The sequence below is a fragment of the Phallusia mammillata genome, chromosome 4 (assembly GCF_965637545.1).
Source record: "Phallusia mammillata chromosome 4, kaPhaMamm4.hap1.1, whole genome shotgun sequence".
NCBI lineage: Eukaryota > Metazoa > Chordata > Ascidiacea > Phlebobranchia > Ascidiidae > Phallusia > Phallusia mammillata.
Genome location: NC_137255.1, coordinates 19,704,755 through 19,718,802, shown reverse-complemented (window position 1 = coordinate 19,718,802; position 14,048 = coordinate 19,704,755). Strand labels below are relative to the sequence as shown.

General features: G+C 37.9%; 2 protein-coding genes across 3 annotated transcripts; one reads left to right on the top strand and one right to left on the bottom strand.

Moving 5' to 3' along the window:
* Positions 1-837: 837 nt before the first annotated feature.
* Positions 838-2,187, bottom strand: LOC145224402 (uncharacterized). The gene is made up of 4 exons (XM_080090891.1): positions 1,999-2,187; positions 1,533-1,683; positions 1,414-1,458; positions 838-1,155 (listed from the first exon to the last, which is right to left on the bottom strand). Exons 1-4 carry the CDS (start codon positions 2,133-2,135, stop codon positions 1,123-1,125), a joined length of 366 nt encoding a protein of 121 aa, XP_079947017.1. The 5' UTR covers positions 2,136-2,187; the 3' UTR covers positions 838-1,122.
* A 2,108-nt stretch (positions 2,188-4,295) lies between these two features.
* LOC145224637 (cilia- and flagella-associated protein 57-like) lies at positions 4,296-13,992 on the top strand. Of its 2 annotated transcripts, XM_080091173.1 has the most exons (25): positions 4,296-4,566; positions 4,625-4,740; positions 4,808-4,990; positions 5,069-5,209; positions 5,281-5,408; positions 5,478-5,661; positions 5,732-5,885; positions 6,043-6,181; positions 6,480-6,645; positions 6,767-6,880; positions 7,293-7,505; positions 8,003-8,176; positions 8,474-8,635; positions 8,718-8,843; positions 8,974-9,097; positions 9,633-9,823; positions 10,429-10,602; positions 10,949-11,107; positions 11,248-11,388; positions 11,468-11,587; positions 12,005-12,136; positions 12,808-12,951; positions 13,218-13,374; positions 13,456-13,562; positions 13,807-13,992. In XM_080091173.1, exons 1-25 carry the CDS (start codon positions 4,392-4,394, stop codon positions 13,882-13,884), a joined length of 3,702 nt encoding a protein of 1,233 aa, XP_079947299.1. In that variant the 5' UTR covers positions 4,296-4,391; the 3' UTR covers positions 13,885-13,992. The 2 variants fall into 2 exon arrangements, with proteins under 2 accessions (XP_079947299.1, XP_079947298.1); XM_080091172.1 differs by having other exon boundaries at positions 5,281-5,661.
* Positions 13,993-14,048: the final 56 nt, after the last annotated feature.

Here is a 14,048-nt window from a genome sequence, read left to right as displayed (position 1 = left end):
TGAACAGATCCGTATATAGCGTTCCAATGTAGCCTATCTATGTTGTTGTTTTATTTATCCATTACCAGCTCCCAAGGGATAGGTTTTTATTTGAGTTTTATTTTAACAACTGACAAAATGTATTTTTCTTATTTTTGTTTTTAATTTTGTGGTAACTCTTGCGGAGAACTTAAATTTCACGTGATCTGATTGAAAAAAATCGATATGAGCGACGCATGTGTCCGAAAATATTGTTTGACGAACAACGAGTAATGGCGATTTTCAAATGACATGTCACCTGTCCGTCGACTCTAATTGTCAGCAGCTTCACGGACGGCCATCTATACAATTGGCAAAAAACACACTGAGCTCAGCAAAGCATGATGCAAATCTACTTTGTAAAAAATGTGACTGCCCGTAAATTGACAGTCGTATTAGCGACAAGAGCATTATATCTGATTTCATGCAAAAAAGCTATTAGTTTTCGAAACATCACGAACTTGCAAAGTATTTAATCAATACTCCCGAGCCACTGCATTTTACTGAGGGCCCCATTGCATTTACGATCACTGTGGGTTCGGCTGTTCGTCAATAAAAGAAATTTACTGTCGGGTTTAAAATGTTCGATTTGTATTTTCCCCGTGCGATTGATTTGGCGCGCATTAACTGTTGCGAACAAAATGGTGATTGCCTCTGGATGTATATATTTCTGCGGAAGTTTGCGGTGCGCATGTCAGTCAAACGCTAAGCTACAACGGCATTCCCTCATAAATGATTTACCTACCCTCTTGAAGCATGAACAGTAGTGCCTTAAACATAAACAATTCTGGCTTCCTGTCGTAACGAAGCAAGGCAGAGTGATTGGCAAGAGTTGTATTGAAAAGATTCGCATTGCAAGAAAGGGCGGATAAATGCGAATCAGTCTCATAAATATAAGCAATAAGTAACAAGTACAACGGGTAAACAGTATGCGGTGAGCAGATCACAGCACGGTAATATTAAGCACAGTTACGATACAATATAAATACGAAGGAATGTTACGAAATGTTTTCCTTAAACTATAACGACCGAATGGATGTGCAAAGTCAATAGCGAAGGGACGGCAACGGGGTTTCAATTCGGCTTGGATTTCCTGAAACAGGTCTAATCTCGATTTGTCCATTCATCGACGTTGTTCTGTGAAAGAGAAGATTATTTAATATTATTAAAACTACCGCAACCCAACTAAAGAGTTTTAATGTTCACAAAACACTTTTTGTCTGTCAAACTAAAACGTTTGTTTCACAGAAAGTGAGTGTAAGGACAAATTGGTAAAACACTGCTCTAAAAGTGCGTGAATGTTTTTTCATTTGAGAAAAATTGAAAACCGAAAATACGCATATAAAGAGTCCACTGGAAGTACAGCGCTCATAAAATAAAGATTGTTTTCCTTACCGAATATTCGCCGTTTTCTTTTGCAACTGCGTCCTGCGCCAACGCCTGTATAAAACGATAAACAATTTAAAGGTCTGCTGTTTGTTTCAATTTAAATTTTAAAGAGGTGCAAAACTTACCCGGAGCAGTCCCATTAGATTGTCTCGGCTTGTTTTCATAAGTTCGGCGGTAATAGCGTGATCAAATTTGTCGTAGAGACCCGCACTGTCTATGGTCGGCCTGCTTATTCTGTAGTTAAACAGCCTTTCCATATTTAAATCGTTTGTGCTCCTGTAAAGAAAAAATTAATATGAGATTACAAATTAAAATAATTTTCTTTTGTTGTTAAAATTTGTTCAGCTAAAAACAAAAATGGTTCGGCCGGAATTTATATCAGAGTCGAAAGTCGGGTAGGGACTCTTAGATCGGGTTTAGGGTTATTTTTTAAGAAAACGACTTTATTTAAAGTCACATTTCTGTTAAGTTATAATTTGCATGATAAATTGAACTGTCGGGACAAATTTGTTGCTGTTGTTGTTTTTATTCAAAAAAGAACATTTTTGACGTATTGCAAAATTTACGAACAAAAAGAGTTTTTTTTAATACCTCTTTCCGCCCGTATTTTGCATTCCTGGTTTAAACCACTTTGTCCAATGATCGGCGTCGGCAGCTGAAACGGCAACAAGTAGAAATCCCGCAGCGAGAAGCCATTGGAACATGTTTGATTTGTGATGCATACTCATATTGTTTTTTAAATATCAATTTTCGACAATAGTTTAATAAATAAAAAATGTTTTTTCTGCAAAGTAAAAAAGGTTAAAATTCGACATTTTAGTGATAAATACACAGAAAATAAAATAGTTTTGTATATATTGTAATTTTCTTCTTGGTCTAAGCGTTGGTGCTTAACAATATTCCTCAATTCATATAGGCTGTGCTCTTCTTTTCTACCACGAACGCCCATGCTGTCCAAAGACTGAAGACATGATCTTATGGGATGCTCTTCGACGTTTTTATACAGGCGCGACCTGCTTGGGAAAAAAAGGGTATCCGAATATGAATTCGCCTGGGAACCGTCACGATCCTGTTTGCACAGTTTCGGACGCAATGCACGCACACGTCAATGATTACACAACTCTTTTTTTGGGCAGCCTAAAATAAGAAAGGGTCCGCAAGCAATTATGTTAGTTTCTCCTTACCGTTTAAGCGGGTGCAAGTTTTACTTAAGGCGGGGGCAGCAGTTTTTCTTTTCCCTCGCTTCCATTGGCAAACACACGCCGCGGATAAAAAGGATGATTTTTTATTAATGCTGGCAGCTGTTGGTGTTCTAAAAAGTTTAAAATACTTTTAATTTCGCGATTTTTCCGAACCATTACTAAAATCAACATATGTTTTGTAATCCAAGATTTTTCTTACCAATGTAATTATTTGACGTCTTTTTTTTAATTTTACTTTTACCAATGCATTTGACGTCTTTGTGTGTTTTGTTTTTTATGTTGTAATTTCATGTCTACTACTTTTTGACACATTGCTGCCTTTTGTTGAATCCTCTATTCCTATCTTGGTGCGTTAATTAGAATTACATTTGCTTATCAGGACATATCCTTCTTGTGTAGCACACATCCGTTACTTAAGTGATATAGTAAATGTTGAGTTATAGGCGTTACCAAAAATATGACACATAGGCTTTGTTGCGATGATTTCTGGTAAGAGTGTGTCACTAAAATAGCGCAGATAGTGAAGAGACTATAGGAGGCCCTTTGTAGTATCGCATCACATAAAGAACGGAGGTGTTTTATTTGACTTCAAACATTTGTTCTTCCCTTGTGAACATGACAGCTATTTGTACGAGTCATACTTCTTGCGCAATTGCGATAAAAATGCTTTTCTTTTTTAAAGTTGCGTCTTGAAGTATAGGCTATAATGCAAGAACATACAGGAACAATCCTAATGAATTTAAATATGTAGTCATAACATAATCCTAATCGGACCTAATGAGATATATTCGTTATCTTCCAAGTCAATAATCCAACTATACGGTAAGCATGATGTTTATGCCATTGCAGAGAGATAACTTCAAAAAAATGGTACGTCAATGGAAAGCAAGCATTGCTTCGCTTTGCCGGTGAACATAACCCGATGCATGGGTATACCACATTTTATGCAATTAGGACAAACTTTTAAAATATATTTTTGTTTAATTTACGAATTTTTTTAAAATAAGGCAACCCCCAATATTTTACCCCACGCGTTTTGTACACGAACGCTAGGTGTCGTCATAACGTGACCATGGCAACTAAAATTTACTTTAGATTTTAACTTGTGGACGGAGAATCGGAGATGTTGAATGATTTTTTTCTAAAATATGTTTGAATCTAAGTGTTTGGTTGTCAATTAATTCGTTTGTATTGCTTGTACATGAAATTGCAGAATTTATAAAAGGAAAAAAAAATACAAAAGATCTTTGTTGTAAATGGTTGAAAATTTTCACTCTAACAACTTATTTTTAAATACAGCAGTTTAAGATTGCTTAACAGCTCTGTGTATCGTGGTAAATCTTTTCTTATTAATGAAGTCTTATTTCAAATAAAGCAACTGCGACGATTCAGGGTCATTAAAATCAGATCAAGAAAAGTCAGTGTGAAAAGCACAAAATCGGTTGCTATATTTTATTGGTTTTATAAAACAAATGCACTCGCTTTTATAAGCATCATCAGTGTCTGTTTTGTCTCCCGTTTTTGTATTGTTTTCAGACACAGTTGATGCTTATAAAGGCAAAATGCAGTTGTTTTTGTAAAACAAATAAATACAGGGACCAATTTGGTGGTTTTCACACTGAATTTTGTTCTGTTTATAAATGTAAAAAATTATGTTAACAATCTTTCCTAAAATGCAGCCATGATTGAAATTACTGCATGACTTGTTACAGTGTATGAGTTAAGATTTAGGAAAACTGATTTGTGCAAATTAGTTTACCAGCAAATCAGCTGTGCTTCATCATGGCCATAGCAGTGGCACAATCACACCACATGTTCGGGCTTCGGCCCAGCATAACAGGTAGCATTAGCTATCTGGATGAGCAGACGATAGTCTTTCCATCTGGCAACCAGGTGATTCGATTTAACATTGATCAAAAGCAGCAGAGATTTATACCTGGATCCGAAAAATCACAAGGTAAGTTTGCTGTTATGCTTTTTGTTAAATATAAACTAATATTAAACATATGTGTTAGGTATGACTGCAATAGCTCTCAGTCCTAACAGACGTTATGTGGCAATTGCGGAAAAAGGTGAAAAGCCAACTGTCACTGTGTATGATATGTTGCACGATCAATCAAAGAAGAGGAAGGTAACAAATCGTATTAAGGTGTTTTACTTCCTTACTAAGTGTTTTTATATTCCTTTTTTAAATCTAGACTCTGACTGCACCCGATCTACAAACTCATGAATTTGTGAGCCTTGCATTTTCCCCAGACTCAAAGTACCTAATAGCTCAAGGGGCTAGACCAGAATGGATGCTTGTGTATTGGGCTTGGGAAAAGTCAAAAATTATGGCTACAATGAAAACCACAAACCAAACTGGCCAGCCAGTCTATCAGGTAAACTCGAGTTATACTTTGTTTTGGGCTTGAGCGACACTACGTGAATATATTTAAAACTATGTCCTGTAATAACAGGTTAGCTTTAATCCTCAAGACAACACTCAAATTTGTGTTACTGGAAATCACATCTTCAAACTTTTTCGGTATGCTGAGGGCAACCTGAAGCAGTTTGGCTTTCAAAAAATGGAACCACAAAACTACCTGTCACATGCCTGGGTAGGCCGTTTTTACCAGCTTTTTTGAAGTAATTTACCAGTATAAATGCATGATTATAAATCAATTAACAGGTTTCTGATGAGCGTGTTGTAGTGGGAAGTGACACTGGAAGATTGCTATTGTTTGAAAATGGAGAACTAAAGTCTGAATTTCATGCTGCTCTGCCTGCAGGATCTACTGCTGAGACCAACAGCATAAGGTCAGTTGATGCACATACGACTTTCTTTCATATGAATGCGAAAGTGTTTGCAATAAACATGTCCAACAGGGCCAGTACAAGTGTGATTCCTGAGGATGCTGTGAGTGCATCAGGTAGTGGACTTGGCACAACCCAAATCACATCAGTCGTTGCTCATTCTAAAGGTTTTGCCTGTGCTGGTGGGACAGGGTCTGTGCACTTGTTTGAGAAGACTGACGAGAAAGACTTCTATCGCAAAACAAGAATTGTTAAAGTAAGCTTTGTACATTTAAAATGTTTTGATGTCATCTATTTTATTGAATGCCTGGAAATTATGTTTTCAGATACCACCCGACCCACATAGCACTGATCCTACACAAGCTGAAAATCAGTTAATTGTGGCATTGACAGTAAGTCCAAGTGAGGAAATGTTGGTGGCAGCTACTGACCATAGTCAGCTGTATGGAATTGCATTATCTTCTGCTGATCTGGGAAAAGGTGGGTTAACGTGAAATCCATTCTTGTCTTGATAGAACTTGTAAATATTTTTTTTCTCATAAAATGAATGAATGCCTTGTTTATTGAAAAACCCTATTCCTATGCTTTACTTTACTTAACTCAGTATGATTTTCTTGACATCTGTGTTTATTTGCAGGTGAACAAGCAACTTTTGAACCACTCACACACTCCTTTCATAGCAGCAGCATCACTGGTCTTGACGTCTGTATTCGCAAACCGCTTATTGCAACATGCTCACTGGATCGATCAGTCAGAATATGGAATTATGAAACCAAGTGAGTAATTTTACCATTTTTTTGTTTAATAATAAAGTTACTAGCCGTTTCCCAGTGGTTGTATCCAGTAGTGAGATTTCAATTTTTTGTCAGCCGGTTCTATCACAAAGTCATATTTTCAGTCAGTTTATTGACAGCAACCAGTAATGCTAACCGGTTCGCTGATGTCATAAAAATTCGTGGGATGGTTCTATAGAACTGGTGCGAACTGGCTGAATCCCACCACTGGTTGTATCTGATTTATATGAAACAACAAAAAATACTTTTGCTAAGGAATAAGAAAATATTTTGTTCCCAGCACCCTTGAACTATACAAGGTTTTCCAAGAAGAGGCATACAGCATTGCTCTGCATCCCTCTGGTCTCTATATACTGGTTGGCTTCAGTGACAAGTTAAGAATGATGAACATTCTTATTGATGACATCCGGATGTTCAAAGAGCTTACTATCAGAGGGTGCAGAGAGGTAAAACTAAAAACATCTTTGTAATAGCAAATGACTTTTAAATTCATAGCTCTTTGATTTATTAAATTCAGTATTATTAAAGTACTTCGACAGTATTTGTAAAGGCATACTTTTTTTCTAGTGTGCATTCAGCAATGGTGGACATCTGTTTGCTGCCGTGCATGGAAATGTTATCCAAGTTTACTCTTCCACAACATTTGAAAATGTCTCCAACCTAAAGGGTCACAATGGCAAGGTTTGTTGTGTCTGCAGCATACATTTTTTATGTTGTTAATAATTTGCCTATTTGGCATGCAACTAGTGGAAATTGATTTTTGCATATGCAAGTTGTCCCACTGTTTAGTGTTATAAGTTTTGTGTTACAGAGTAGACATATTGTACATATTTCCGAAATCCTTTATTGTTTACCAATCTTTTATGAAGTAAACCAACTGGTCTAATCCCTTAACAGTGTTTTACTCAGATTTGTAGAATTCAGCTTGTGGTCATTTTTAGTTGGTATGGGCATATAAACTTGTGGTGTTTTATGAGGGTTAAAATCAAAGATAATCTAAAAGATATCCTGCACAAAAAAGTTTTAATCAAAGCGACCGAACAGTGTGCTAAATGCATTGTTCAAGTTTTTTTCACAATCTCCGTATTCACAGGTTCGTGCGATCGCTTGGAGTGCCGACGACAGCAAGTTGATTTCCAGTGGAATGGACGGCGCTGTGTATGAGTGGTCCCCTACTGCCGCCAAGCGGATGAACGAGGTCGTGCTAAAAACTTGCGCTTACTCCGGAGTTGCAGTGTCACCTAGCGGCAAGCACACATACGCTGTTGGCTCAGACAAAACTATCAAGGAAATCACCGAATCGCAGGTTTGTTCAAATCGCTAAATTTCCCGACCAGTAGTTTTGTACAACAAAACTTTTTACTTACCACTGGTACACTTTTCAGTACGACTTGGCTACTCTTTATATATTACGGGATTGTTATTAACAACAATTTGTTAATGCTTGAGTTGAGTTGAGTTGAGTTGAGCAACACAATTAATCACCAAGTTGGAAATTTAAACAATCACCAAGTTGGAAATTTAAACGTTGAAACGTTATAAAATGGCAAAAAAGTGGCGGGCGCAATTGGTGGATGATGGCTGAACGCGCTGCAGCAACACCGTAATATAAAGCGTTATGTGCTTTGGTAGATTAAATCGCTTACGGCTTTACTTCCTTATTGCATTACACTTAAACGTAGGCTGGTCACAAGTTTTGACTTTGGAAGATGGCTAAGATGCCGCGCTATATAAAACAGCATCGCTTCGAACAAACCTTGTACAAATTTGTCAATATGCCAAAACATATCAATTTTTTTGTAGATCCTGAGAACTGTGGATGCAAGTGGAATGACCCTCACCCAAGTGGCGATGTCCCATAGCGGGAGAATGCTCTTCTGTGGTACAATGACCGGAGCTCTTCGTTCCATCAAATATCCACTCACTGATGTTGGTGAATGGACGGAACATCAGGGACACGCATCACAAATAACCAAGGTTTGCAAAACAAATGCACATAATACAGGATTAGTTTTATTTAAATCGTAAGATGATGTATAGGTCACAAATAGTTACATAATCTTTTTATTTTTAATATTCAACGAATTTCAAACCAAAATCCAAAACGTGTAAATCAAGTATGTTTAAATGCACAGAAATTCACTTTCTTCGGGGTAACCTGCGGTTAATGCTTTTACCTGTATTTGATTTTAAACCAGACAAAACCTAACATGACATTTCAAAACCTCAGAAATATGGCACGCAAACCTTTTAACCTCATGATTTTGATTCCAGATGAAAATAACTTACGACGATCAGTTCCTGGTGACTGTGTCCGAGGACGCGTGTTTGGCGATCTGGCGAGTTTCTGACAAAGAAGGGAGGGGAGTAAAACACGACAGGGAAGTCCCCTACGCTGAGGAGATTCTCATCACCAAGTCCGATCTCGAAGAAAAGGTATTTTTCAAAGATTTGTTGCAAATTGCGAAAAATTCATGCTAAAGGGCCTGTTGGATCAATGGTCTTTTTTGCACCTTAGAATCAACTGATGTCGGAACTGAAAACGAGGGTTGAAGAGCTGAAGATGGAAAACGAATACCAACTTCGACTGAAAGATATGAATTACAATGAAAAGATCAAGGAACTAACTGAGAAATTTATCCAGGTAGAAATTCATTCATTTGTCTCAAATCCAAAAATTTAAATGACCCGATTTCAAAGTAAAAAAAAGTGACTTTTACAACTTCTTCTTGTTGTGCTTTCGTGCATTTTTTTTTATTTATTGTGTTTTACAGGAAATGGAAAGCTTGAAAACCAAAAATCAAGTTTTGAAAACTGAGAAGGAAAAGGAAATTGCAAAACATGAAGAAGAGTTGGCTGAGGTCGTCGATAAACACTCAAAGGACATGCAAGACCTGGGTGAGATTTATACATTTATTAAGTTTTTTTTTGCAAACCGACGGTATGACAATCTTAATGGTGGTGCCTGGTGAGTGTAACCAGGATCTAACTTTTTTCGGTCCGAATCCGAAAATGTTATTAAAAAGCCATAGATTGGCCCAAAAGTTTAACGAATAATACAATTTGGCTGACGGTATTTCGTGAAGATCTGCCCAATGTATGGCTGTTCGTAATAAATTAATACCCATTCCGTCTGCATGCACATTCCTGTAAAATTATATAAATAAATCGCTTTGAAAAGCCTGATCCGACATACAATTCTAGTCGTTTGAAACACAAGGAATATTTTCTTTCAACCCGGACACAAGTTTTTTCGTCGGTAGTTTATTACAAATCACCATGTCTTGTCGCACCTAATGCGAAACAATTGTCATCAAGAAAACACGATTATGCCCCGCTATAGATTCTTGCATAGTTGGCACCTTTAAACCTGTACTTTACACTCAATACCACAAGTTTCTGTTATGAGACCTACATGATAATATTACTACAGAATCTACCAACAACCAGAAGCTGATGTTGGAATATGAGAAATACCAGGAGTTGCAAGCCAAGTCACAGCGGATGCAGGAAGATTATGAGAGACAGCTCCAGGATGCGGATGAGAGTAAGGAGCAAGCACTAGAGGAGCTTACCGAGTTTTACGAAACCAAACTTCAGGAAAAGAGCTCTCAGCTGGAACAGGTAATTTGTGCTGGAACAAACAGAAAACTAAAAACTTTTCACATTGTTTGTTAGATCTTTAGTAATACGATAATAAGACATGCATTCCATTTAACAAACAAGCAACTGTTGAATAGATAGGCACTGTTCAGGTAAACTGCGTTGTTAGGAAGTTCAGGCTTGATGGATTTTAATTTCCTGCGATAAAACTTGCGACTGATTGACCGTTGGTGCTTTTATGCCAACCTTCCTAACTTTTAGGAATCATCCAAAGTGTAGCAATCCGCCGGGCAAAGAGCGTCTTATGGTTAACACAGTGCTCAGCCAAACATGTTTTGCTCTTATAACACCACACGTACCTTGTACCCAGGCACTGGTTCGGCCAACTACACTAACTCTATTTATCCGTTTAAACTTTATCAAAGCAACCCTTACCCAGGACGTCATATCAGTGCCCCGCGACGGCTGACCTTTGACCTTTGGCATATCAGTTGCTCACTGAGTCGTTCCATCTCCGTCACCCTTGCATGTGAATCTAATAACTGGCACGCTGCGATCCAGACCAGATGGTCGTGATTCAATAGCGGGTCGGCTTGAAAGGCTAATGTGCTCAACCTGTCTCTCAGGCGAATGACGAGGCACGACAGCAACAGCGCGAATACGAAGAAACCAAGCGCCAGATCGAGGAAGACGCCGACCGCGAGATTCTCGACATCAAGAACAAGTATGAACGACGTTTGCGCGACGAGATCGAGACCAACATGAGACTGAAGGGCGAGTCGGGAATTATGCGCAAAAAGGTAGGGCGCCATCTAATGTTTATTCCCACATCGTTTTGGCCAACAACAGTTATTTTTAGTGGTTTGTTGCTATTGATTCATACACTCGTATCATAATTGTAAAATATACAAGTTGAAACTGAAGGTAGTGATAAATGTGAAGTATAACAAAATGAAAAGACAAGTAAAACGTTGAAATGTAGAGGTAATTTGCAACACTATATACGGATCTGTTCGTAAGTTTAATGATGAAAATATTCTATCTTTTACGTGACTCAAGTGGACATAAACGGCTGCAACTGTTGTGGCTCTTCACATGTCTTTATCTATTTAATTATGAAACACCTTTTTTTGTATTATTGTGCAGTTTAACAGCTTGAACAAAGAGATTGACAGCAAGAACGAAGAAATCAAGACCATGCAGCAGGAAAAGCAGAAACTGGAAAACGTTATTAAGTCCTTGGAGAAGGACATTCACGGTCTGAAGAAGGAAATTCAGGAAAGGGACGAAACAATACAAGACAAGGTATGCGGAGTTTTGTTTCGTTTTTTTATTCCATACACCAGGCTTATGATTTGATTTTAATATCTTTACTTTCTCCAAAATTTTTGTCAAAGTGTATCGTTGTTGCGATGTGTTATATGTTAGCGCTTTTTTGTAAACAGGAAAAGCGCATCTACGATCTGAAGAAAAAGAATCAGGAACTTGAGAAGTTCAAGTTTGTCCTCGACTACAAGATCAAAGAACTGAAGAAACAAATCGAACCGCGAGAAAACGACATTAAAGCAATGAAGGAGCAGATCCAGGTACGTTTATAACGATTTCTATGGAACACACAATCATACGTTCTTATTGCAAGTTTACAAGAATTGCTCATGTCTGTAGGAAATGGAGAGTGAATTGGAACGCTTCCACAAACAGAACACACAGCTCGATTTGACCATTACTGAACTGAAGCAAAAGTTGAGAGCTACAGACAAAGAGCTCCACTATGAGCGACAGAGGGTAAGTTCCTGAAAGTTCAAAAAGCTTCGTCTGACTGAAAAATGTGGTCAGCATGTAAATATTTTAGCACACATTTCATTAAATAGGGCACACAAACCTCTCCTAAAAAACCTTCTTTAAATTTTGTGGATTCAACTTGACTTTTGGGCTTTGTTTGGAAACCGCGACAATGATATCGCGCTTAAACAAAACAATTAGGCTTAGGAACACTATATACGGATCTGTTCATAAGTTTAATGGTAAAAATAACGGCCCAAATAGACGTAAAAAGCGACATGCTTTATTGTTCAAACGTTTCTTTTATGCGACTAAGTGTATATAAATGGATGCAATTGACGTGGCCTTCATATCACTGATGATGGCATGAGCATTTGCCGAAAAGCAGAAATTCCTATTTTACGCATACCTATTTTTCAGGTTCGTGATGCAGAGGCTGTAAGCAAGAGAATGAAAACTGACATCCACAACTGCGTGGGATTCCTCCAAGAGCCTAAGAAACTCAAGGAATCCATCAAATCAGTATACGAGGCGTACGTGCATGACGATGTGGTAAGATTGCTAACTCGGAAATTATAAAGCCGCGGCTGTTATAAAGATACTCGTTTTGACTGTCATAAAAGGGAATGTGGCATGTTCAATTAGTATTGTTTAGTTACTATGGATATGACAGTCATGACAAATAGGGGTGTTTGACAGTTACAAAAGCACTCAACAAGCAATTATCTCGGGAGTGAGAACTCCTTGACGTTGGTTCAACCAGGTTCTTTCGTTTTGGAGTGCAGTTATTTTGAGACGGAAACGCACTGACCTGGCCCCAGTCACCTTTGAAAACAATGCCATGGCAAACTATATTGCGACTGAAAATATGAGTAATATATTAGTCACCCCTGTTCCATGGATGGGTCACTGCTTGCTTCCGGAAATTTGTTAAAGGCCTTACTATATGAGTAAAATGTAAGATGGGATCTCCTGGTCAAATTAACTTACTACAGTAATTAAGCTTCACTCAAACGTTATGCCAAAACTTGTGGGAAAACAGAAATATTTAATTCGTTTGTGAGTGCAAATACGGACAGTCCATTCGAAATAAAATCATTTATCAATGTTTTTTGAACGAAAGTATGTTTGCATGCACTGGAAAATCCTTCCCTCGAGGAAAGTTTGCGCCTTTTACTACTCGCATTTTAGCCAGGCGAAAACCCCAACATGATGTATGTTAGGCTGAGTCGGCGAGTGTTGACACGGACATTCAAAAAGAATATTCTCGCCAACGTGAACACCTTGAGCGTTCGGTCGCTTCCCTTCGTAAGAAGCTTTCGAAAGACACAGAAATTCACCGAGCCGACAACGTCCGCATAATGCAGGTAAATCTAAATACAATAAACATAATATCACAGTACTAGATATTGTGTTGCTTTCACACCCAGGGCTTCAAAGTGTTTTCCTTTTAGTGTGCAAAACGAACATTTGTCTGTCTTTGCCCCCGTTATCTTCTAAGCCTTTGACTGCGGATGTTTAGTTTTGGTTTTGCACATTTCATGAAAACTATCCCCTTTCTCGAAAGAATGGACTATTTATATTTTTTGCGATGTTTTAAACTTGTTATCCAACATTTTGACCTTGTTTACAGGAGAATGTTACTCTCATCAAGGAGATAAACGACTTAAGGCGTGAGTTGAAATCCACGCGTACACAGGTGCACGACCTCGAAGCAACACTTGGCACCAACAGATCTAAAAATATGACTGGAAGTAAGGCCACCAAACGATCTGATACCGCTGCAACAGGTCACTACAGCACTGTTTGTTGAAACAGTTTTAAAACATAGGTATAATTTGGTATGTGCTACAATGCTGTTATAATTGCAGGCTCTGAAGGAAGTGGTGGACAAAGTGTTCTAAGACAAAATCCTGAGGAGGAACTTCCCCGTATCGTTGACATACAAAAGTCTGAGATACGAAAACTTCGAAATCAGGTGACAATTAAAATACCTATTTTCCATTATTTTCTCCGTTTTTTTTATCTCATTTACCTCCATCTTTTACCAAATATCTGGACACACTAATCCAGTAGGTCTAATATAGTTTATGCTCATACAAAATTTCTTCCATAACATGTCAAATTCACACTGGGGATACATTTACCAACTGTTGAGAACCACTTCTTTATTGCTACTTTTGTTCTTTATTTAAGTTTGACATCTTTTGTGACATTTGCAGATCATGGATTTGGAGGATCAACTGATGAGAAGACCGCCATCTGGTGGACGGCTGCCCCCGATGGTTCTCACCCAGTAAATATGAAAAATAAATGGAGCTTCACCCACTGTACAACGTATTTTTCTACCAACTGTTTTGTTGCCTTTTTTCAAGTGTCCGTTTGCTAATACAATACATTACAGCAAGTTTCTATCGAAATTCGGTTTTGTAAAAGCAGCACATTGTTTATGAAAGCAGCATAT

Bases quoted from the DNA above. Each gene is read 5' to 3' on its own strand.
- LOC145224637 (XM_080091172.1), top strand. From the start codon at position 4,392: ATGGCCATAGCAGTGGCACAATCACACCACATGTTCGGGCTTCGGCCC. The intron at 9,824-10,428 runs GTAATTTGTGCT...CCTGTCTCTCAG, and splicing joins AGAGCTCTCAGCTGGAACAG to GCGAATGACGAGGCACGACA. The intron at 11,389-11,467 runs GTACGTTTATAA...TCATGTCTGTAG, and splicing joins CAATGAAGGAGCAGATCCAG to GAAATGGAGAGTGAATTGGA.
- LOC145224402 (XM_080090891.1), bottom strand. From the start codon at position 2,135: ATGAGTATGCATCACAAATCAAACATGTTCCAATGGCTTCTCGCTGCG. The intron at 1,684-1,998 runs GTATTAAAAAAA...TTTTCTTTACAG, and splicing joins CAAAATACGGGCGGAAAGAG to GAGCACAAACGATTTAAATA. The intron at 1,459-1,532 runs GTAAGTTTTGCA...CGTTTTATACAG, and splicing joins ATCTAATGGGACTGCTCCGG to GCGTTGGCGCAGGACGCAGT.